Here is a 24,542-nt window from a genome sequence, read left to right as displayed (position 1 = left end):
CAGAAAAATACATCAAAACATTATCATCCCAGCAGGAAGACAGGGACCATAAGGAAAATTATGCATTTCAATATGGATGCCATGTAAAAATGTCAAGCTATAACTCTAGCAGTGGAAAAAAAAAATACTCCTTAATTATAAATATATTCAAATACTACTGCCTAAGCCTTGGCAACAAGTGCATGAATCCAAATCTTTACAAAATAAACACAAGCAGCAAATAGTTACAAAATACATGTATTCAGTTACCAGTTTTTTTGGTGTAATTAATAGGGCCTGCAGTAACAGATTTGGACAGTTATTTATTTTGAAAAAAAATTAAAGGCAGGAAAGGGACAGAAAGACGATATACTGGTTAACAAGATTTACTTCAGATTAAAATTAATTTGTATTGAACCAACTGTAAAAGATATAACAAAGTTTATTATCATGTCTGCTATATGCACTGTGAGTCATCATTCTTACAATTATTGGAACTGAGAGCATTTCAATGTTTGACATTTTCCTTCATGGTGCCCTGTCTCTTTTCATGGACTGGCTTTGATTACCTAGGAACTTCTCTTATTTTAGTTATTTAGCCTCCATTCTGTCCATGGATATACTTTTCCTAAATTCTACCATTTCTGACTTTTACCCATCTAATAGAAAGTAGCTCATTCTCCTCTGCCTGTGGATAGTCTTTTTTAGTTTTACCATTCATGGAATAGTGTATATTCTTTAGTTAAAAATGTGCTATGTCACATTGGTATTCACAATAAGTGAATAAGCACCTAACAAGTCCCAGGAATTTGTGTGCAAAGTCTAAATCACAGTCCAAGAGAAGTACCATCTTTCAGATGACACATCAAACTAAGGCCCTGCCTGTACTATCAGGTGCATGTCAAAGATCCTATGGCACTATTTTGAAGAACAGTACGGGAATACTGGGTGCCCTAGTCGATATTTTTCCCTCAACCAGCACAAAAAACAGGTTCTCTGTTAATTTCCATATTGATGCTTGTGGGATTTTGCTGCCACATTTCCTACATTACATCAGTAACTACGCTTAAAAAGATACTCAATTGGCTGCAAAGCGCTTTGGAACGCCTTGAGATTGTGAAAGGTGTTACGTTAATTCAAATCTTTACCCCTTCCCCCATTATCAATTACTAAAAGAGTTTTGAAAGGTTTTAATATAAAAGTTTCTTGACTTCTAGGAGGAAGGCAATTCATACTACACCCTTACCATGCTTATTATATGGTAATCTTGACATATTAACAATTTGCAATTTTATTTACAAATCCACAAAAAAGGCCAATCGATCTAATTCTAGAATATCCAGAATTCACTGAATCATTTGGCTAAAAATTTTCATTTGTTTAAAAATCAGGATCGAAGAGAGACATAACCAACTTGAAGGACAATAGAACATATGATTTTTTTTAAAGTCAGAAGTCAATCTGACCTATACGTTTGGATGGCACAGAAGGCAAGGCTAGCTTTCTGAATAAAATCAATAGCAGGATATGTTGGAACTTATGAAAAAACATTAAAAGAATTAAAAAGGAAACACTGCAGGGAAGATTAAGACAATGGAAACAAAAACAAAGAAGAGACTAGGTAAAGAGAATATTTTCCAGCTACACAGATCTGAGACATATCTGATGCTAACAGCAGAACACATTAATCAAGTGCTTAGACAAGATTGAGACTCGGTACACCACAAAATAATGGAGCTTCCCTTGACAGGTTAATGTCACAAAGTTCTAAAAGGAAGGACGTGTGGGCAAAAATGGTTTCCCTCTTCCTAGGGGATGACCAATTGTATGCAGAAGTTGAACTGAGGAATATGTTACTTTAAACTGAAGAAAATATTAGTACAGTCACTTGCCACAACAAATTAAATCTGGATTATGGACAATTCAATAACAGAACTGACATTTGCTGAGATAACAAGAAATTGGGAAACTGGCAATTCCATCAGCTGTATCTTGCACAGGTATCAGTGAATAACAATTCCATTCATTGCTTGTTGCCTATTTTGATGCCAGCAGCTGTGTCAATTTGGGTTACTCAAAGTACACTGATTTTTCTCCTTTGCTGAATTTCTCACTTGACTCATTTCTGGGGGCCGGTCACCTTCAGGTATTTCACCCAAGTGACTTTTATTCAGTAGACCCAACAGAACCTTCGTATCATTTGATTAAGGAGGCCTCATCACAGCTCAGGCCAATATTTCCTCACCCAAAGTCCATCATCTGCCCCTGCAGCAGAGGTCGCTGGTTAAGGATCAGAAGCAGGAACTCTGACCAACTTTTCTCTTCCAGCCTATGAGCTAAATGTAGCTAGGATGCAAGGCTAAGATCAGCTAACATAGCATAGGCCAGGAGCTTTCTTCAACTGTATTGTTCAGCCAATTATTAGATAAACTCACCAAACCATTGAGAAGGCTCAAACAAACAACAGGTCTTGAAATGTTTTGAAACTTGAAATAAGCTTACTCTTCCAAACAAGATGTCTGCTTATCTTAACAGCAAATTCAGCTACGGCAAAGATTTATATAGTTGGTATAATTTATAAAGGCAGAATATTCCCTTGACAAGAATACTTATGGTACTACAAAAAAGACCAACAACAGTAAAAGAGCATTTACAGAATCTGACCAGTACCTGCTGTGTCCAAGAAATCACAAATGGAACAGGAAAATCTGTGGAGCAATCAGGTGGTTCAGCTGGATACTGAAGATAAAAAAGAAGTCAAGTAAGTAATAGGTTGTTGATGCCTTCAGGAATGGCACAAGATGTTAATGATTAGACCTCTGAACTCTTGACTGCAAGCTATTAGGACAAGTGTTCCTCCAAACTGGCTTGTGAAAAATCTTTTAAAGGATATTGTAGGAATTTCGTACCCATTAATTAGCAAGTAGAGCTTAGTTTTCAAACCTAGTCATCAACACATATCTGCATATATCTTTGAGTTACATGACTCTGAAAGTGATACACTTACATTTTAGTTTTGTCAGGTTTCACACCTCTTTCTCCTACAGCTCCCCCTAAAGTCAGTGAACACCCAACAAGCAGTCATAAGTTCCAGCTTAGTAAATAAAATGTAATTCGTAAAACATCCTTGCAAGTTTTAAAAATAGTGAACACAAAATTCCTTAAATTCTATAATCATAACAACCAGAAGAGTTCTTTTTTAATATAAGTGAGTGATTCACGATGCCCCAATAGTTAGTTCTGAGCTATAAAAAATAAGATGTCGCCCCATTCAATTCTTGGCTTGTGACAGTTTAGGAGATTCCAACCAAGGCAGAAGGGCTTGACCATTGATCTCAGTATCTCTTGGTTTGTGCTGGAGGCAATAAAAAAATGCCAAGACTCCTGATACACATTAAAGACTTGTACTAGAAAATGCATATAAACAGTTAGACTGAACTGCACTATTTCCTTGATAGTTATTCACACATGTACCATATTTAAAGCAAGTATTAAATTAACAGAAATTCCAGCTGTCTCCACTCTCAGGCCATTTGCCTGTAGAATAGATGCTTGCCCATCAAAATCAGTCAAAAGTAAGTCTAATTGCTACCATAAAAGTTTCCTGCTCTCAAATATAAAAGCAAAAGTCTAACTTGAGCACTTGCCTGAAAAATACACCTCTGAGTTCTGTTTAAAAAACTCATGCAAATGGATGGATTACAAACTGATCCTGCCATTTTTATGGCTGAGGCATAGAAACATTCTGAATCAGATCCTGTTGGTCCCCAGCAACTAAAAGCTGATATCTGACAACGGAACATTAAGTTTCTACACCAACACTTGGATTTTTCATCCTGAGTCGGGTAGTGGGAGTCTGGAAATTTCCTGGCCCACCCCACTCCTCTCAGGTAAAAGTGACCTAAATGGCAGGATATTCATTCGGATGGTGGGGGGGGGGGTGGGGTGGGGGGCAGGTGGGCGGTGGTCGCATTCAGGATGGAGTCAGGCCTGCCATCCCCGGATGCAGATCAGAGGCAGCTGCAAGGACTTGCCGAGTGCTGTGGCAGGCTGTTTAAAAGGCCCACCTCAGTTCTTTGCCACTTCATCCCAGTTGTTTTCTTAAAAACTAAGTCTTCTAGCCCTCTCACTCCCCCAACCACTCCCCATGCCCCCCATGCCCAGTAGCCCCCCTCATATCATCCATACCAACCCATGCCACCCAACCATCTGCAAGACCTCAGTCCCTATGCAAACTAATGTCAACTCATGCCAACCCAGGCCCCACGGCCTCTTATAGCGCCTATGCTAACTTAGTCCCAATTTATGCCAATCCATGCCCTCCAACCATCCCCATGGCCCCTTATAGCCCCTATGCCAACTCAATCCTCCACCCACAACCCTTTGCCAACTAATCCAGTATCCACCATGGGCAGATCTCAGGAGCCATGCTGAGATGAAATAAAAAAGTTCTAAATATATATTAGAGTTCACTATATTTTAAAAATCCTATGCATGAAAGCTCATTCAAAACATTTAAATCCCTTCAAGTACTTAACCCCTCCCTTATCAAAACAAACCGATTTGCATTCATAACCCAGATCAAAAACAGCTAATCCTTTAATAACCTCTTCGCCAGACTGTGAACTGACAGCCAACTTCATTGTGATAATGATAGGCTCTGGAAAGCATCCAAGCATTGATAATGCTACAATAGCATTTAGGATTATGTTAACAGTTATTGAAACTGCTACAATAGATGTTTTTCAACTCTCACAGACAAAAGCAGGATGCTTTATTTTCAATTTTTAAAGGGCTGTCCATTTAATTAACTTGTACAGTTTGACAGTTCTACAGACCTTATTTGCCCTTCACGAGTATTTACGACTTCTCTAAAGATTCATAACTCCCACACTGTGGGATAAGGCCCTTGCTCCAGCGAATATGGGATCTGTTTGAACTCAGCACTGAATTCAAATGGCTTTGCTGAGTTTGGAATTCCCACGTGTGGGAGTCACATCCTGCCCCCATTTCCCCTCCTCCGGCAAAAGTAGGATCTGTTGGAAATGGGATTAGGGCGTTTGGATCCACATCCTGCCCACCATTTTTGAAGTACCTGGAATCTCCACAGCTCAATCTCAGAAATGCATTGAAATAGCTATTCCAGCAAGGGCAGTTTTTTTTTTAAATGATGCTTTTAAGAATCGCATACCGCACAAGTAAAACACGAGGATAAGACAGGCCTTTAGCTTTAGATACTACACCCGTATGTAACAGAATTTAATCAGAATTAATATAGTTTAGAGAATTTTCAAAACTAAAGTTGTGAATTTTCTCAGCAAATTTTTCTCCCATTTACTGAAGTCACCAATTCTTCGTTAAGGAATATTTATATGGACACTTCTGCACTTTAGTTACTCAGTCTAAATGGTCATCATTCACATTTAGTATCTGTAGGGAGATTAGAGCTATGGAATAAAAACCACAGAAGAGACAAGGTAAAGAGATTTTTTTCCCCAGTTACACAGATCTGCAGACATATTTGATGCCAACAGCAAAATAAACAAATGCTTCGACAAGAGTGAGACCCAATACAGCACAAAAATAAAGGGGTTTCAATTGACCAGAATGTTCTGGTCAGAATGTTCTAAAAGGAACAATGGGCAAAGATGGTTTCCCTCTTCCTTGGGGATGACCAATTGTATGTAAAACTGAGGGATGTGTTATTTTAAACTGAAGAAAATACTGGTACATTCATTTGTTACAACAAATTAAATCTGGAGAATAGACAACTGAATAATAGAACTGGCGTTTGCTGAGCTAACAAGAAATTGGGAAACTAGAATTTCATCAGCTGTATCTTACTCAGATACCAGTGAACTTTTCTGCCATTCTGAATAACTGCCTTTTACTCCCAATTAGAACCATAGAAAAGTTACAGCACAGAAGGAGGCCACTTGGCCCATCTTGTCCATGCCAGCCTGAGGACACCTAGGTGCCCTTTCTAATCCCACCTTACTGCACCCGGCCCATAGCCCTGTAGCTTACAGCACTTTAGGTGCAGATCCTGGTACTTTTTTTTAAAAGAGTTTAAAGTTTCTGCCTCTACCACCAACTTGGGCAGCAAATTCCAGACACCCACTACCCTCTGCGTAAAAAAGTTCTTCCTCTGCCACTTATCTTGAATCTATGTCCCCTGGTTCTAGAATTCTCCATCAAGGGAAACAATTTTATCCGGTCCACTCCAACTATTCCCCTCATAATTTTGTACACCTCAATCAAGTCACCTCGCAACCTTCTTTGTTCTAAGGAAAATAACTCCAACCTAACCAATCTTTCCTCGTAGCTACATTTTTCTAACCCTGGCAACATTCTTGTAAACCTCCTCTGCACTCTCTCCAGAGCTATGACTAATTTCTATCTTGAATCCAGCTAGCAATTCATCCTGTCCCTTGCCCCGACTCCACTTTCTCGGACCTTATTCATTAGCTAATTACGGGTCATCGCATCAAAGGACTTTTGCAAATCTAGATAAATTACATTTACTGCATGAACAGAAGGCTCTGAGGCACACCCTGAAAAGGGAATGGGAACAGGTGGCCAGGAAGGTCATTTCCTGGAGTTTGGTCCCAAGGACCTGAAAGCAGTCACAGAGAAAATTCAGTGACCTCACGCAGGTGGTCAAGATCAGTGAGTACACCTTCAAAGGACGTTTGTTATGATATGACAGGTGGTATTTGCCAGATGGACCAAATCCACAAGGGAAACTTGGCCACGCTATCACAATGGTTTTGCAATTTGTATTTATTACGAGGTTTGTGCACTGAACGTCAGAAGTAATGAGTCCACTATCGCCTTTAGAGGTTTTAAAAATTAAATTGAAACATATGTTAACAAAAAAGAATTAAGACACATGCACAAGATTACAGTTACACCGTTTCTTTAATATTATAATAAATCCCAAAATTCCTAATTAACCTGACTCCTAACTACACAGCACCTTTTAAAGCAACAGGTCAAAATAGATTTTAAAATTAGATAGGCAATCCAGCAAGGTTACCACAGGCACCTACTTGACAGTAGAATTCCAAAGGCTTTTAACACAACTTTGGTTACTGGAACAGCAGGCTTCTGCAAAGTGGCTAGAGCTTCCCCAAGTCTGTTTCACACGGTGTATCTTTTAGATCTTATACAGCCACCCCATACAGCCTTCCATCCTCCTTTAAAGATATTTCTCGCTCTTTAATCTGTAAATCCCATTGTTCCCATATGTCTTCAGAATTTACTTTTCCCATAATATAGAAATTTTTCATGTTGTTAATATGGCCATTTTCTTTTTGAAAAATAAACATAATAACCTTGCCCTATTTATCCTGTCAAGTTGTATAACTTTATCATGTTTCTTTGAAAACCAAACGCTTCTCCACTAATCTTAAACTGCAAATTTCATTTCATTCTGCTGAGACTTTTACCCTAGCTCACTCATCAGCATTTCAAATGCCTTTTTTACGCCTAGCTCTTTTGATAAATTCAACCTAGCAGTCTATCTGACTCTAGTTCAATTAAATCAGCCACACACAGAACCCCACACCCACAAACATAAGCCTACTTTACAATATTCCACAATAATATGAAAAACATGGTAGTTTCTTGACACATTTATGATCCATTGTGCCACCAACCTCTCGTGACACTCAATGCACCATTCCTCCTCCATCACTCAGCCATGAACATCTCTAGTAAACGGAAATCAGGGCTAACATTCCGATACTGCACCTCAGCCAAACGCTTAATGCTGCCAGCCTCACACCCATCTCTCTCTGCTTCCACTCCCACCAGCCATTCATCCATAGCAGGCACATCATCCAAACACAATGCAACACAAACATTGGCATTCTTCCCTCTCTTGCAAGGGTGCATAGTTCAGGTTCATATTTATAATTGGGTGAAGTTGTTATGGAACTTCTTTTTGTTGGCGGCCTTTAAGATTTTGGATAAAAGGATTCTGTGATGGAATGTAGCAGATAGATAGGTGGAGAATTGTGAAGTAATGGCAATGATAGGATAATGTGTTAGGAGAATAGAGTCTGAATAGCCAGTCACAGACAACCCTTCCAGGGCCAAAAGGCCTTAGTTGCCTTCTTCCTGCCTCCTCCTTTTTTTCCCCGTCTCCCTAGTTGGCCTCAGAATGCCTGATGACAAGGGTTGCACCCTCAAGATGGTGTTACAGACAGGGAAGAGAGATTGACTGAAACCCCAATTCCCTTCTGTTCATAATCAGTGTATTTGAATTTTGATAAGGCTGATGTGTGTTCTCAAACCCCTGTTAGTGCGTGGTCAACTTAAAAGTCACAAGTAGCAGGCTTTCATGGATTTAAACAAGGAGTATTATTTATTCACACACTCACCCCGGAAAGGCCTACTGCTACATCAATCACTTCAAGCCCAAGAAAGATACAATGAAAGACAGTAGCTCATTTAAACAAATATTGAAACCAAACAGAATGGTTAGCAGTTCACATGTCTTTGACAGTCCAGTGAAAGAGACAGTGTTTCTCACTCTGGGATTAAAGTTCAGCTAACTTCAGATGGCTGGGGCCAAACGCTGGATTAACTGTAAGGTTCCCTCAAAGTAAAGACTGTTCAACTGGTAGTGCAGAGAGGTCCTGATGGCTGTTGTAACCAGAGGTCCAATTTCTTACAGGCTAACTCAGAGCTGTTCCAACAAGAGAGCTTTAAAAGACTTTAAACTTCACAGGTCTTAAAAAGGCAAGATGACACAACCCTTTTTTTCTGCTGCTGTAATATCGTTGCTTGTGTCGAGCAGACTATCCAGTCCCCCCCCTCAGTTTTTGGTAAAAGGATTTCAAATTGGGGGTAGCTTCAATCACATGATGAATGGCCATTGATATACGATGGAAGGCAAATTATGGTCCTTCACGAGGAGTTTCAGGCACATGGTCAAAAGCCATTGATATACAATAAAAGGTAGGCAGAGGTCTTTAGCATTTAATTGTGGATACTCAGCCCTGATAGACTACCTGGGCAGAATTTTCTGCCGGTCGGGCAGGCGGGCCTGACCCAATCTCCGGCGGGCGGGGAGCCGATCCCTGCCAGAGAAGCGGGCCGCACTGCCATTTCACGTGGGCAGGCCAATTAAGGCCCGCCCAGCGTGACATCCGGCAGGAAGCGCTATACGTTTCCTGTGCAGGCGGGGAGTATTTCCCAAAAGCGAGAGTACGCTCTTTCGCGCATGTGCACGAAAGAGCGCACATCTCCCTGAGGCAAAGTGCAGCCTCAGGGAGATCGCTTTCACTTTGAAAAAGATTAAAAATAAAAATAAAAAAATTCCCTAAGATGTCCCCCTCATGTGACAATGTCACATGAGATGGGACATGTTCATAATTTACACTATAACTTTAATAAACTTTTTAAAACCCTGCATGAAACCTCATCCAGCCCGGGGATCAGGTTTCATGTTTTTTCTATTTGCCGCTGGTGCTCCAGGCCTGCCCACCAACCTTAAGGTTGGACAGGCAGGTCCTTTAATTGTTTAAATGATCCTGTCAATGGCCTCAATTGGCCATTGACAGGTCGGCGGGCCCGCAGCTGATTTTGCTGCCCCCCCGCCTTCCTGGAAGTTTAAATGGGGCGGGATGACGTCGGGGGTTCACACATCATTTCACACGTCGGCGAGCAGGCCCCGCCCCCTGCTCGCCGACAGCAAAATTCTGCCCCCTATGTTACATTACAGACCTGGAGTCAGGGTCTGGGAGTTTATTGTCTCTGTGTTTTGGAGTAAGCCTTGACAATAGCGGGTGTGAAATTCCACATAAGAATGCTGTTTAGGCATGTCCATTTAAGGGAGACCACTACCCATTATAATAGAATTTGGAACTTTCCAGAAAACTTGCTAGAGTGTTGAAGTTGCAAAAGTCAGGTGATTCCCCCAGCAGCCATCTTACAGTTCATTAGGGTCCGTGTTAAAAGGAATACAGTTTTTCAAAAAAATTGTAATATCTTCACACCTGTACTGGCATGATAGTAGTAAACTTGTGGAGGATGCAGACATCACAAAATTTGGGCAGCTATTCTGATAAATACTGGAGGGCTCCTGCCAAGTGGTCCAGGCAGCAGTACCAGTACTTCAAGACAACGATCATTTGTTCCAATGCTACTTGTGGCTTCACGGTACTCTTATAGACACCAGATCCACACGTGGTGGGGTAGCAGAAGGGAGCAACCAGTCGCTGGTTTGTTGTGGCTCAAAACAGTGGAAACAGCTGGCTGCCTTAAGGACAAGGTGTCATGGCATGGTCACATACCAACTGCTGATAGAGTGGTTGCCCTTATGGCTCCAGTACACCTCCCGTTAACGTGTGGGACTCGGAGCCACATACATGCTGTCAATGGCACCTGGCACCATTGTGAATCGCTCTTGCCTGGCAAAGCCATGTGCTCACCCTTCCTGTTTCTTTCTGGTAATAGAAGGCTATCAAGTCCCATCTCCTGGTGTACAGGGCCTTTGCCACCTCCCTGATGCAGCAATAGATGAACTGTGAATTGTTGGCTATGTCATCTGCTCCTGCCTGGAAAGATTTGCATGCATATATAATTGAGGGAAGTGACCTTGATGGCCTTGCTATCTTCACCCTCCTGTGAGGCTGTAGGTCCTATTGAAGGAGGTACCACAGTTCAGTGACCACCTCCTTGCTGAATCATAGATGCCTTAGACAATGTTCATGGCTGAAGTGGTGATAAAAGAAGTGCTCCCCAAAGACCATTAAGTGGGTAGGGCCTTCGACTAAGGGTGCCCTGTGCGGGCATCCTTTCTCAACAGCCTGTGCTCAAATGTCCTTGCCATATTGCAAGACAAGACGAATTACAACAGTAATCCCCATAACTCTGATAGGATCTTTGTTGACAGGACAGAAAGTTTCCCTGAGTTCTGTCAGGATTCAGCAACACTCCCTTCAAACTCAAACAAGTCACCAAAACTACTCAAGAGCACAGTACTTCCACAAACTTTGCAACAGCAAAAAGGTCAAAAACACCTTCTTTGTTTGTTGGATGGCTAGCTATATAAATAACTAACGGGGGTGGGGGGGGCAGTTAGTCAGTGGATCCCCCTTTGATGCATACCAGCTGAGGAGGATTATGAGAGGGCATTAACTGGACCTGTATGATCAAAATTGGCAAAGTGGGCATCACTTTGACGCTGTTTGAAGTTGTGATCTGTGCACTCTGCATGCTTCCAGTGCACACATGGCACACCAGCTCCAGAGCTCTTACAACCATAGGGTGGTGTGTGCTTGACATTTTTAGCTGTTCAGCTTCCAAAGCACTAGCACCTAGCAATGTTACAGAGCTAAACATTACAGCCAATATCTTCTTGTTCAAGATGATTTTTTTTCTAAACTACATTTTGTAACAAAAGCATGCACAAACTCACATTTTTAAAACAACGTTCACGTTACATCAGTCTGGGGAAGCAGTGGGGGAAGTGATATTGTCACTTGACTAATAATCCAGAGACCCTACCATGGGGACTCGGGTTCAAATTGAACCACGACAGATGGTGAAATTTGAATTCAATAAAAATCTGGAATTAAAAATCTAATGATGACCATTGCCAATTGTCGTAAAAACTCATCTGGTTGACGAATGTACTTTAGGGAAGGGAATCTGCTGTCCTTACGTCATCTGGCCTACATGTGACTCCAGACCGACAGCAATGCGGTTGACTCTTAAATGCCCTCTGAAATGGCCTAACAAGCCACTCAGTTGTATCAAACCACTACAAAGTCTCAAAAAAGGAATGAAACCGGGCTCATCAACGGCATCGACCTAGGCACCAGAAACAACAACAGCAAACTCAGCCTTGTCGACTCTGCAAAGTCTTCCTTACTAACATCTGGGGACTAGTGCCAAAATTGGGAGCGCTGTCTCACAGACTAGTCGAGCAACAGCCTGACATTGTCTGTAAGGCATGATTCTGTGGGTATGACTATGTCCCAGATGCCACCATTTCCATCCCTGAATATACCCTGACTCACCAGTAGGGTAGACCCAGCAGAGGTGGCGGCACAGTGATATATAGTTGGAAGGGAGTTGCCCCAGGAGTCCTCAACATCGATTACGGACCTCATGAATTCTCATGGCATCAGGTCAAACATGGGCAAGGAAACCTCCTGCTGACTACCACATACTGCCTCCCCCTCAGCTGATGAATCAGTGCTCCTCCATGTTGAACACCACTTGGAGGAAGCACTGAGGGTGGCTAGGGTGCAGAATGTACTCTGGGTGGGAGATTTCAATGTCCAACACCAAGAGTGACTCAGAAACACCACTACAGACTGAACTGGCCAAGTCCTAAAGGACATAGCTGCTAGACTGGTCTGTAGCAGGTGGCGAGGGAACCAACAAGAGGGAAAAACATCCTTGATCTCATCCTCACTAAACTGCCTGTCACAGATATATCTGTCCATGACAGTATCGGTTGGAAGGACCACCGCACAGTCCTTGTGGAGACGAAGTCCCATCTTCACATTGAGGATACCCTCCATCGTATCGTGTGGCACTACCACCATGCTAAATGGGATAGATTTCAAACAGATCTAGCAACTGGGCAACCATGAGCCATCAGCAGCAGCAAAATTGTACTCAACCACAATCTGTAACCTCATGGCCTGGCATATCCCCCACTCTACCATTAACACCAAGCCTGGCTCAAAGAAGAGTGCAGGCGAGCATGCCAGGAGCAGCACCAGGCATGCCTAAAAATGAGGTGTCAACCTGGTGAAGCTATAACACAGGACTACTTGCATGCCAAACAGCATCAGCAGCAAGTGAAAGACAGAGCTAAGCAATTCCTCAACCAACTGATCAGACCTAAGCTCTGCAGTCCTGCTACATCCAGTTGTCAATGGGTGGACAATTAAACAACTCACTGGAGGAGGAGGAGGAGGCTCCACAAATATCCCCATCCGCAATGATGGGGGAGCCCAGCACATTAGCACAAAAGATAAGGCTGAAGCATTTGCAACAATCTTCAGCGAGGAGTACCGAGTGAAAGATCCATCTCGGCCTCCTCCTCCGGAGGTCCACAGCATTACATACGTTCCTCTTCGGCCAATTTCATTCACCCCACCTGATATCAAGAAACAGTTCAAGGCACTGGATACAGCAAAGGCTATGGACCCTGACAATATTCCAGCAAAAGTACAAAAGACTTGTGCTCCAGAACTTGCTGTGCCTCTAGCCAAGATGTTCCAGTACAGCTACAACACTGGCATCGACTCGGCTTTGTGGAAAATTGCCCAGCTATGTCCTGTACACAAAAATCAGGACAAATCCACTCAGCCAATTACCATCTTTCAGTCTACTCTCGATCATCAGTAAAGTGATGGAAGAGGTCATTAACAGTACTATCAAGCGGCACTTGCTGAGCAATAACCTGCTCACGGACGCTGATGTTTGGGTTCTACCAGGGCCATTCAGCTCCTGACCTCCTTACAGCCGTGGTTCAAACATGGACAAAAGAGCTAAACTCCAGTGGTATGGGGAGAGTGGCTGCCCTTGACATCATGGCAGCATTTGACTGAGTGTGGCATCAAGGATCCCCAGCAAAACTGGAGTTAATGGTAATCAGAGGGAAAGGTCTCCGCTGGTTGGAGTCATGCCTAGCACAAAGGGAAATCGTTGTGGTTGTTGGAGTTCAATCATCCCAGTTCCAAGATATCACTGCATGAGTTTCTCAGGATAGTGTCCTAGGCCCAACCATCTTCAGCTGCTTCATCAACGAGCTCCCTTCCACCATAAGGTTAGAAGTGGGGATGTTTGCTGATGATTGTACAATGTTCAGCACCATTCGCAACTCCTCAGATACTGAAGCAGGCCATTTGAAAATGCAGCAAGACCTGGACAATATCCAAGCTTTGGCTGACAAATGGCAACTAACATTTGCGTCACACAAGTGCCAGGCATGACCATCTCCAACGAGAGAATCTAACCATCACCCCTTGGCATTCAATGGCATTACCATCACTGAATCCCACACTATCAACATCCTGGGGTTACCATCGACCAGAAACTGAACTGGACTAGCCATATAAATACAGTGACTACAGGAACGGGTCAGAGGGTAGGAATCCTGCAGTGAGTAACTCACATCCTGACTCCCCAAAGCTGGCCACCATCTAAAAGGCACAAGTCGAGAATGTGATGGAATACTCGCCACTTGCCTGGATGAGTGCAGCTCTAACAACACTCAAGAAGCTTGACACCATCCAGGACAAAGCAGCCCAGTTGATTGGCACCACATCCACAAACATTCACTTCCTCCACCACCAGCACACAGTGGCAGCAGTGTGTGCCATCTACAAGACGCACTAAGGAACGCACCAATCCTCCTTCCAACGCACCTTCCGAACCCACGACCACTACCATCTAGATGACAGACACATGAGAACACCACTACGTGGAAGTTCCCCTCCAAGCCACTCATTCTGGCTTGGAACTATAATCGCTATTCCTTCACTGTCGCTGGGTCAAAATCCTGGAACTCCCTTCCTAACAGCACTGTGGGTGTACCTAAACAATATGGACTGCAGCAGTTCAAGAGGGCAGCTCATCACCACCTTCTCAAGTGCAATTAGCAGATGGGCACCAAATGCTGGCCGAGCCAGTGATGCCACATCACATGAATGAATAAAAAAAACACCAATCAGCCCTCTCTATCAACCAACATGATAGGATTAATTCCTACACAATATGTACATTATGCTCTCTTCAAAGTTAAAGCAATCCACACCAGCTATTTTTAAAAATCAATAGCTCTGATATACATTCTATTAGATTCCTCAACCAATTTGCAAGCTATTTAAATATCAAAAGTTTTGAAAGCAATAGCTAACAAATTTCCTATTTCATGTTCATCCAGGCAAGAATCAAATGGGAAACAAGCAAATGTTGCTACTCCTTTAATGGTAGAACTGCTATTTGCTTCCAAAAATATACTTTTGCATATTGTTGAGTGTCGCTGCACATTTACATGGAATTATAATTTTTTTCAAAAAAGACAAACAAGACACTAAAGAGGTGCTGTCTGCATAAAGACCCAAATCAGAATGCCGGCAATTTTATCACTCTGCCATATTCAAATCTTTACCAAATAGGTAAAATGACACCATACTTCCCTTCCAGCATATGATGTGAATTCTATTTGTTAGCTACCAAGTTTCAATGTCACCTGCCACAAGGTTTACATATGAGCACTCTCACTTCATGCTTCATAGCCAACTTTCAATGACAGAGACACAACTAAATGACAAATTAGAGTTTTTATTTAATGTACTCCAGTACTACAAGAGGTTAAGATATTTAGTTTGTGAAGAAAAGTATGTATTACAAGATAACTGACAAATTCAACTTCTTACACCACGGCAAGACTGAACATTCCATGGCTTGTCAATCATGGACAGTGACATTACCTGCAAATATTTTCTTAACAGGTATATAGAACTTCTGCCTTTTAAAATCAACAAGGAATATTTAAATTTTGTCAACATGAAGAGCTGTGAAAAAAACTCGAAACAACATATTAATGTAGGGTTAAGCCAAGTACCCTGATCTACTCTAATCTCAATTTTAAGGTGGGGAGGGGGAGTAGGGACAGCCCGAGACCTGATATCACCCCCAATTCTACCAACAAGATATTCACAACTACTTCAGCAGTATTTTCTCAACACCCGTTTCTGTATGTTTCTGTATATTACTTTGCAAAGTGTGGCACGTGTACATAATATACACTCTCAAAACAGAAGCATCAACTACTGCAATTTAGACAGTTATAAATTATTCAAGGGGTGTGTTTTTCTTTTCAATGTACCCAAACTAAAAAACCTTGTAAAGATGTCTATTGTCGTCCCTTAAATATTTCTTCTAATTCTTCCAGAAGTTAATTCCAAGTAATAATTGCTCACCAGATATAACTGCTTGAAGTCTTAAGTTAGCATTAAATGATCAAGACTGATTCATTAATTATTTTATACTGAGCAGTTCCAACATTTGGCTAAAGCATCAACTAGCCTAAAAAAAAACAAATAAATGCAACTGTGAACCAGGCCATTTTATATTGGTTTAAAACCTCAAACTCTTAAGTAGGATGAAAATGCAAGACCAACTAATATCTAGAACCAAGTTGCCATAGTAAATAAATCCATCACTGTATCTGATATTGATTTTTCTTAATATACAAAATTACAGTTCAAAAGAAATCCCAACATTATATCTTTGAGTCCATTACCAGTGCCTCACCTTTGATTTTAATTTAATTGTGATCATATGCTCTCGACCTGCAGAATCCTCAGCCTTCAGCTTAATGGTTTTGAACTCTGCATCTATATAAGCAAGTCTGAGAAGAAAATATATGAAAGGTTTATGAAATCAAAGTCTACTAGTGATTTGATGTGTTTGCTTTACCTCTATTAATCTGAAACTAATATCAGAAAGACAAGGTCTTGAGCGCCAAGCATTTCTCCTGTCACAGATTTACTGCTGTTAATACACCAGTCGGCTATTTAATGTGGTCATATATCACAAAGTTATTTATGACCTGTGTCAAGGCTCACGCTGTGGTCAGTGAGCACCATGTTTCAGTTTTCCATCATGGGAACCTTTGGCACACACAGCAGGTTCTTGTCAGCCTTTACTTATGTACACATAAAACTTCCTGTCAGGCCTTTGATCAATTTTTCCACTTTTATAGTGTGTTAGACCGGGCGGCATGTTTTTTTAAGCCCATTAAAATTATTAGTTTTTAATCTGCTCTTTCTCATTAAATCTTTCGTCCTGAAAACTTTTAACATTTGCAATGTAACCATCATTTGTACGTGTACAACTTCTCCAAATAACCTGCTTTTGAAGTATTAACTTTATCACAGATTGTGTACAATTCTGAATAGGAAGCTCATTAATGCAGTTCATTCAATCAGAGATTTCTACAAAATCTATAAACTTTCCAGCGATGGACACTCAACTGCTCGGATCAGCATTGTTAATCAATTTCTAACTGTTGTGAAGAAAACTTGTATTTTAATTACAGCTAAAGGAATTTATTATCCCCTGTGTTGCGACACTTAGGTCTGAATTTTCAGAAAGGCAGAGAGGATCTCTGGCTTAGCCAAAACAGTGCTGGAGACCAGATTCCAGAAGTCCCACCCCCAAAAGGCACCCACCATTTCGGCAGGGATGGGCAAGTTGGGGAAACTGGGGTGCTTTGCAGTTCACACATCTCTTCGAGTCACAGAAAAAGGCCCTTCAGCCCATCGAGTCTGCACTGGACAAACAAGCACCTAACTATTCTAATCCCATTTTCCAGCACTAGGCCCATAGCCTTGAATGTCAAGGCATCACAAGTGCACATCCAAATACTCCTTAAATGTTATGAGGGTTTCTGCCTCCACCACCCTTTCAGGCAGTGAGTTCCAGATTCCCACCACCCTCTGGGTGAAAAAATTCTTTCCCACATTCCCTCTAAACCTCCTGCCCCTTACCTAAAATCTATGCCCCCCTGGTTACTGATCCCTCCAACAAGGGGAAAAGTTCCTTCCTGTCTACCCTATCTATGCCCCTCATAATTTTATACAGCTCAATCATGTGCCCCCTCAATCTCCTCTGCTCCAAGGAAAATAACTCCAGTCTATGCAATCTCTCCTCATAACTAAAACTCTCCAGCCCATGCAACATCCTGGTAAATCTCCTCTGCACTCTCTCTAGTGCAATCACATCCTTCCTATTATGCGGATTCCAGAACTGCACACAATACTCTAGCTATGGCCTAACCAGCGTTTTATACAGTTCCAGCATAACCTCCCTGCTCTTATATTCAATGCCTCGGCTAATAAAGGCAAGTATCCCATATGTTTTCTTAATCATCTTATCTATCTGTCCTACTACCTTAAGGGACCGGTGGACATGCACACCAAGGTCCCTCTGATCTTCAGTACTTCCCAGGGTCCTACCATTCATCGTGTGTTCCCGTGTCATGTTTGTCCTGCCCAACTGCATCACCTCACACTTATATCTGGATTAAATTCCATTTACCACTGATCAGCCCATCTGACCAGCCTGTCTATATCCTCCTGTAATCTAAGGCTATCCTCCTCACTATTTACCACCCCACCAATTTTCGTGTCATCCGCGAACTTACTGATCAACCCTCCTACATTGAAGTCTAAATCATTTACATATACCACAAACAGCAATGGACCCAACACCAATCCCTGTGGAACCCCACTGGACACAGGCTTCCAGTCACAAAAACACCCCTCGACTGTCACCCTCTGCTTCCTGCCACTCAGCCAATTGTGGATCCAATTTGCCAAATTGCCTTGGATCCCATGGGCTCTTACGTTCGGTATCAGTCTCCCATGCAGGGCCTTATCAAAAGCCTTGCTGAAGTCCAGGTAGATTATGTCAAATGCATTACCCTCATCTACACACCTGGTCATGTTCGAAAAATTCAATCAAATTGGTCAGACATGACCTCCCCTTAACAAAACCATGCTGTCTGTCCTTGATTAATCCCTGCCTCTCCAAGTGTAGATTAACTCTGTCCCTCAGAATTGCTTCCAATAGTTTCCCCACCACTGAGGTTAGACTGACTGGCCTGTAGTTCCCTGGTTTATCCCTTCCTCCCTTCTTGAATAACGGTACCACATTGGCTGTCCTCCAGTCCTCTGGCACCTCTCCTGTGGCTAGAGAGGTATTGAAAATTATTGCCTGCATCCCTTTTTCTCTTTATCCAAACATATATATCCCTCGACATCCAGGGTTCCCTGGACTTGTTGGTCCCACCCTATATCTTTGCTGGAATATCTTGGCCCTGTACTCTCCCTATTTCTTTCTTGAATGAGTCCCACTGCTCTGACGCAGATTTACCTAAAAGTAGCTGCTCCCAGTCCACTCTGGCCAAATTATATCTGATCTTATTAAAATCGGCGTTCCCCCAATTAAGAACTCTGATTTCTGGCCCATCCTTGTCCTTATCCATAACAACCTTGAATCTAACAGAGTTTTGATCACTATCTGCAAAATGCTCCTCCACCGATACCTCTACCACTTGCCTGGCTTCATTCCCTAAAATTAAGTCCAGAACCGCCCCCTCTCTTGTAGGACCTTCTACGTACTGGCTTAAAAAGCTTTCTTGGATACATTTTAAGAATTCCGCTCCCTCTAAACCTATCACACTATGACTAACCCAGTTAATGTTGGGGAAGTTAAAATCCGCCACTATTACTACCCTATTTTTACACATTTCTGAAATTTGCCTACATATCTGCTCTTCTATTTCTCTCTGACTGTTTGGGGGCCTATAGTACACTCCCAGCAATGTGATTGCTCCTTTTTTGTTTTTCAGTTTTACCCATGTGGCTTCATTTGAAGAGCCTTCTAAGATGTCATCCCTCTTTACTGCTGTAATTAATTCCTGTGATACCCTCTCCTCTTTTAACCTCCTTCCCTGTCTCACCTGAAGATCCTATATCCAGGAATATTGAGCTGCCAATCCTGCCCCTCTCTCAACCATGTCTCTGTGACAGCAACAACATCATACTTCCGTGTGTTAATTTGTGCCCTCAACTCATCTGCCTTATTCGTCAGACTCCTTGCATTAAAATAAATACCATCCAACCTCACCAAACTCCCTTGTGCCTTAACTGGCCTATAATTTCTATGCCTTCCAGACTCACTTGCTCTGTCTTCTAATTTTGGCTTAGCACCTCCCCCTGCTGAACCTCCTCTCAGGATCCCATCCCCCTGCCAAGTTAGATTAAACCCTCTCCAACAGCAATAGCAAACCTCCCCACAAGGATGTTGGTCCCGTTCCGGTTCAGGTGCAACCCGTCCGCCTTGTACAGGTCCCATCGCCCCTAGAAACGGTCCCAATGTCCCAGAAATCTAAAGCACTCCCTCCTGCACCATCTCTCCAGCCACGCATTCATCTGGACTAACCCCCTATTTCTATACTCACTAGCGCGTGGCACCGGAAGTAATCCAGAGGTTACAACCTTTGAGGTCCTGTTTTTTAATCTGTTTCCTAGCTCCCTAAATTCTGCTTGCAGAACCTCATCCCTCTTTCTACCTATGACGTTGGTACCAATATGTACCACGATCTCGGTTTCCCCTCCCCTTTTAGAATGCCCTGCAGCCGTTCAGTGACACCCTTGACCCTGGCACCAGGGAGGCAACATACCATCCTGGAGTCACGTCTACAGCCGCAGAAACGCCTGTCTGTTCCCCTTACCAATGAGTCTCTTACCACTATTGCTCTTCTCCCTCACCCCCTGTGCAGCTGAGCCACTCACAATGCCATGGCTGTATTCCCCAGAGGAACCGTCATTCTCACCGTTTTCCAACACAGAAAAACGGTTCTCGAGCCAGACGCACCCTGGGGATTTCCTGACTACCTGCCGACACCTTTCTTCCGACTGATGGTCACCCATTTCCTCTCTCTGCACTTCCGTAAGCTGTGGGGTGGCATCTAAAAATGCGCTATCCACGAAACTCTCAGCCTCACGGATGCACCTCAGCGCCCCCAGCTGCCGCTCAAGCTCCGAAACTCAGAGCTCAAGTAGCTGCAGCTGGTGGCACTTCCTGCACACGTGGTCGGTCAGAGCACAAGGAGCTTCTAGGACTTCACACATGTTGCATGCAGTACATAACACGGGACTGAGCTGCCCTGCCATGCCTCTAGTTGAAAAAAACCCCTTAAAGTTAAATACAGTAAAAAAAATGTTAAATTATTTATGTACTTTAAATAAAAACTAGAACCCTTACCTTTCTTTAGCTTAATCTATTTTAAACTGGAGAAAAGCTGGAGAAAAAAAAAACAGGGGAAAAACACTTAACCACTACTCACCAATCAGCTCTCACCTTTGTGCTGACGTCACTTTTTGAAGCTTCCCCACACTTGCGCTGGTTCTGATCTCTCCGCCGCTCTCTTGTGATGTCACTCTTGTTATTTTCAACAAGAACTGACTGCAGGACATTCTTCTCAGACTGCTTCACAGCAATGCTGACTGCAGGACACTCTTCCCAGGCTGCTTCACCGCGATGCTGACTGCAGGACACTCTCCCCCGGCTGCTTCACCGCGATGCTGACTGCAGGACACTCTCCCCAGGCTGCTTCACCACGATGCTGACTGCAGGACACTCTTCCTAGACTCAATACATCTGTATTTCATAGGTACAGCTGCACATGTAAAACTGCAGCTGCCTTCAAACAGATCTAATTTTCGCTAGTGGGGTGTCCCAAACACAACTTGTGGGCTTTACACTTTTCAGAAGGTGTAAAGCTGCCGAAGTTAATTGGAGAGTTAGGGTACCTTTTTGGAGGGGCCAACGGACACGTTTGAGAGAGGTCAAGTGCCCTTTTGGATTGTTAAAAGTAGGCACGAATGCATAAAAGAGTGGATAAGCTCATTGGAATTGTCAAGCTGATTGGACCTGTCAAGCTGTCAAGGGATCTAAATCGGATCAGAATTGTCAAACTCATTTGAACTGCCAAACGCATCAGAACTGTCAAGCTGTAGAGGCATTTAAATCTCCGGACCTTCAAAGGTTAAAAATAATTGTGCAGTTAAAAAAAAAAATCAGTGCTTGCTAATTCACTCTGTCTGCATAACAGATTTCACAACCTATGATTATCACAGTGAGGTGCCTGTCAGTTCACAGGTTGATTGACAACTCCAAGTTCCAAGTGGTTATAAAGTCTTTGATTTGGTGCTATGAATGCAAATGCTCGTTTTTCTAAGGTATTAAGTGGTTGAAGGAATTTAAAGGTAGTGAATGGGTTGTTATGGATGAGAGTTTTTTTTAATCAGGTCTACAATAGACACCTAGAACTTTATTTTATTTCATCTCAGCATGGGTTCTGAGGTCTGCCAATGATGAACACAGTGAATTGGCACAGAGGGTGGAGGAAACATGGGTTGACATGACTTGGCAATAAGTTTGCAAAGAGGCTATAAAGGGCGATGGGTAGGCAGAGGAGCATAGGTTGGCATTGAGGGTATGGGGAGTCATTGGAGCTGGGGGCATAGACATAGGACAAAGGGAGTGTTAATGGTAGTGTTAAAGACGAAAGAAGGTGCTGATAGTGGTATAAAGGTAAGATAGCAGAATGTATTTCCTGTTAAATTGAAAGGGATCCTCTACTGCTTTCATGTAAAACGTTACAAGGGGCAGGATTTTACATCCGTCGGGCGGGCACACGCTTGACCTGATCGGGAGTTAAATCTCACGCGTTGAAATCGGGCAAGCGTCCCAACGTCATCGCACACTCTTGCAATCTTTCAATCGGTGGGCACGCTCGAGAGTCGGTAGCGCGCCCGCCAACAATTAAGAGGCCTATTAAGGCCCTCAATGTATTAAGCAAGTTGTATTTTTCTCTGCCTGCTCAACCAGTTAGTTGGCGGGCGGGCGAGTAGGCCAGGCGGCCTTTGCATTTTTTACGAAACTTCATCCACGGGTGGGATGAGGTTTCCAGCGGTAAGTAAAAAGCTCAAAAACATGTTTCCAATTCATTTTAAACATGGCCCTCTTCATGTGACTGAGTCGCATGTGGGGAAATGTTTATATCATTAATTAAAGCTTTATTTTCCTTTGTCCAAATGTTCAGCATCCTGAAGCAGCTCTGTGCCCTCAGGGAACTTTCAGCACGCGCTCCCCGGAGCATGCACAGACTTCCACACTCTCCATTCTCCCGCCCCCACCCCTGCAGCGCTAAGCGTTTCAGCGCGCCTTTCACGCTGGATGGCCATTAATTGACCAGCCAGTGTGAATTCACGGTCAGGGTCTGATCGCAGGTGGTAGTCCGTTTCGAAGCTGTTCTCGGACCCACCCGACAAAGGGTAAATCCTGGCCATGGAGAAGTTTGCTCTGACTTTTCGCTCATGAAATGTTGTGGATTTTGATTGCTGAAAACTTCTTCAACTCTCAGTGCTCTCTACACAACTGGGAATTTGTGTTAGGTCCTTCTGACAATCCATGTTTGCCTTCATCAGGGGCTTGTTAGACATTCCATTGTGGCTGGAGATGATGGAGGAGAAGCAGCACCAACAGGAGAACAGGCACATAGCAGGCAGATGGAGGTGAGCTTATGGGAATCCTCACCTCCTCTGACCTAGGACATTACAAGTTTTGTTCTCAGAGCAGAACTACAACAAGTAGCTGCACTTCTTTATCATCTACAGCATCATTACATCCACCAAAGATCAATATTGGTATTACTGCTAACAAGTATTATAGAGTCACCAGATGCTCTTAGAACACCTTCTGCATACAAACATTGTGAAAAACATTTTGTAATTTTCAAAGTCCATAAACAAATTACAACCCTAATGTTCGCCTGATGTAAACAGCTAGTGCCCATCTTCTGAAATCTCTTAGCTAATCTAAAGCTCCTATGAGGTGTTAGGAACATAGGAACAAGGGTATGCTATTCTTCCCCTCAACTCTATTCCATGACTTAGATACATACCTCAACTCTATTTACTCGCCTTTGCTCCTTTCTCGCCTCAATATCCTTGATCAAAAAAATCTATCATTATCAGTTTTGAAAATTTCAATCAGCCCAGTATCCACAATTCTTTTGGGGAGCTACTTCCATATTTCTTCTACCACGTGAAAAAGTCCTTCCTGATTTAGGAGTCAAATGGCCTGGCTTTAATTTTGTTATGTCCCTTTGTTCTATATTCTCTCACCAAAGGAGATAGCTGTTTTGTACCTGTCTTATATAATTTTTTTTATCAATTTAAACACCTCAATTAGATCTCCAATCTACCCCAGCAGATGCAACAACATGGGCAAGTTAGCAGACAGAAAAGTTATATATCAACCTGTAGTAATGCAGTTCTTGAACCACCAGGGGATATACAAAGACCAAGGGATATTCTTCCTGAGGTTATAGGGGTACTACTGTCTGAAAAGGCACAGTTGAAAGAATACAAGAGAAACTGAACTTATGAATCCAATTACAACAAAAGCAAAATGATGCAGATGAAATAACAGCAGAAAATGCTAGAAATACTCAGCAGTTCTGGCAGCATCTATCATAGAATTATAGAATGGTCAGAGCACTGAAGGAGGCAATGTTATCTGTGTTTCTCTCTCCACAGATGCTGCCAGACCTGCTGAGTATTTCCAACATTTTCTGTTTTTATTACCTATCAATCCTATTGGGCGGAATTTTGCCCTTGATGGGCGGGTGGGCCCGACCGACTCGGCGGCGAGCAGTCGATCGCCGCTGCCGAAACGGGCCCCACCACCATTTTCAGTGGGCGGGCCAATTAAGGCCCCTGTGTTGCCCGACGGGAAGCGCTATGCGCTTCCTCTGCAGGCGGTGGGGGGTGAAAATGTCACACGAGATGGGACATGTTAATAAAGTACACAAAAACTTTATAACAATTTTTTAATTCCAATATCAAACCTCATCCCGCCACTGGATGAGGTTTGTAAAAAAAATCATTTACCCACCTGCCCGTTGGGCCCACACGCCAACTCGAAGTTCACACGGGCCCCTC

The 24,542-nt window shown here is 42.8% G+C and overlaps 1 protein-coding gene across 3 annotated transcripts in view; it reads right to left on the bottom strand.

Annotated features, from left to right (window-relative positions):
* Positions 1-24,542, bottom strand: part of fancl (FA complementation group L) — an 83,954-nt gene that overhangs the window by 26,064 nt on the left and 33,348 nt on the right. For all 3 annotated transcript variants that reach the window (XM_078556925.1, XM_078556922.1, XM_078556923.1), the window contains 2 exons: positions 16,276-16,372; positions 2,650-2,718 (listed from right to left, as the gene is read on the bottom strand). In XM_078556925.1, coding sequence (XP_078413051.1) covers positions 2,650-2,718; positions 16,276-16,372 — 166 coding nt within the window. The remainder of the gene's footprint in view (positions 1-2,649; positions 2,719-16,275; positions 16,373-24,542) is intronic.

Source organism: Cetorhinus maximus, chromosome 14, assembly GCF_964194155.1.
Source record: "Cetorhinus maximus chromosome 14, sCetMax3.hap1.1, whole genome shotgun sequence".
NCBI lineage: Eukaryota > Metazoa > Chordata > Chondrichthyes > Lamniformes > Cetorhinidae > Cetorhinus > Cetorhinus maximus.
This window is presented reverse-complemented; position numbering and strand designations above follow the sequence as displayed.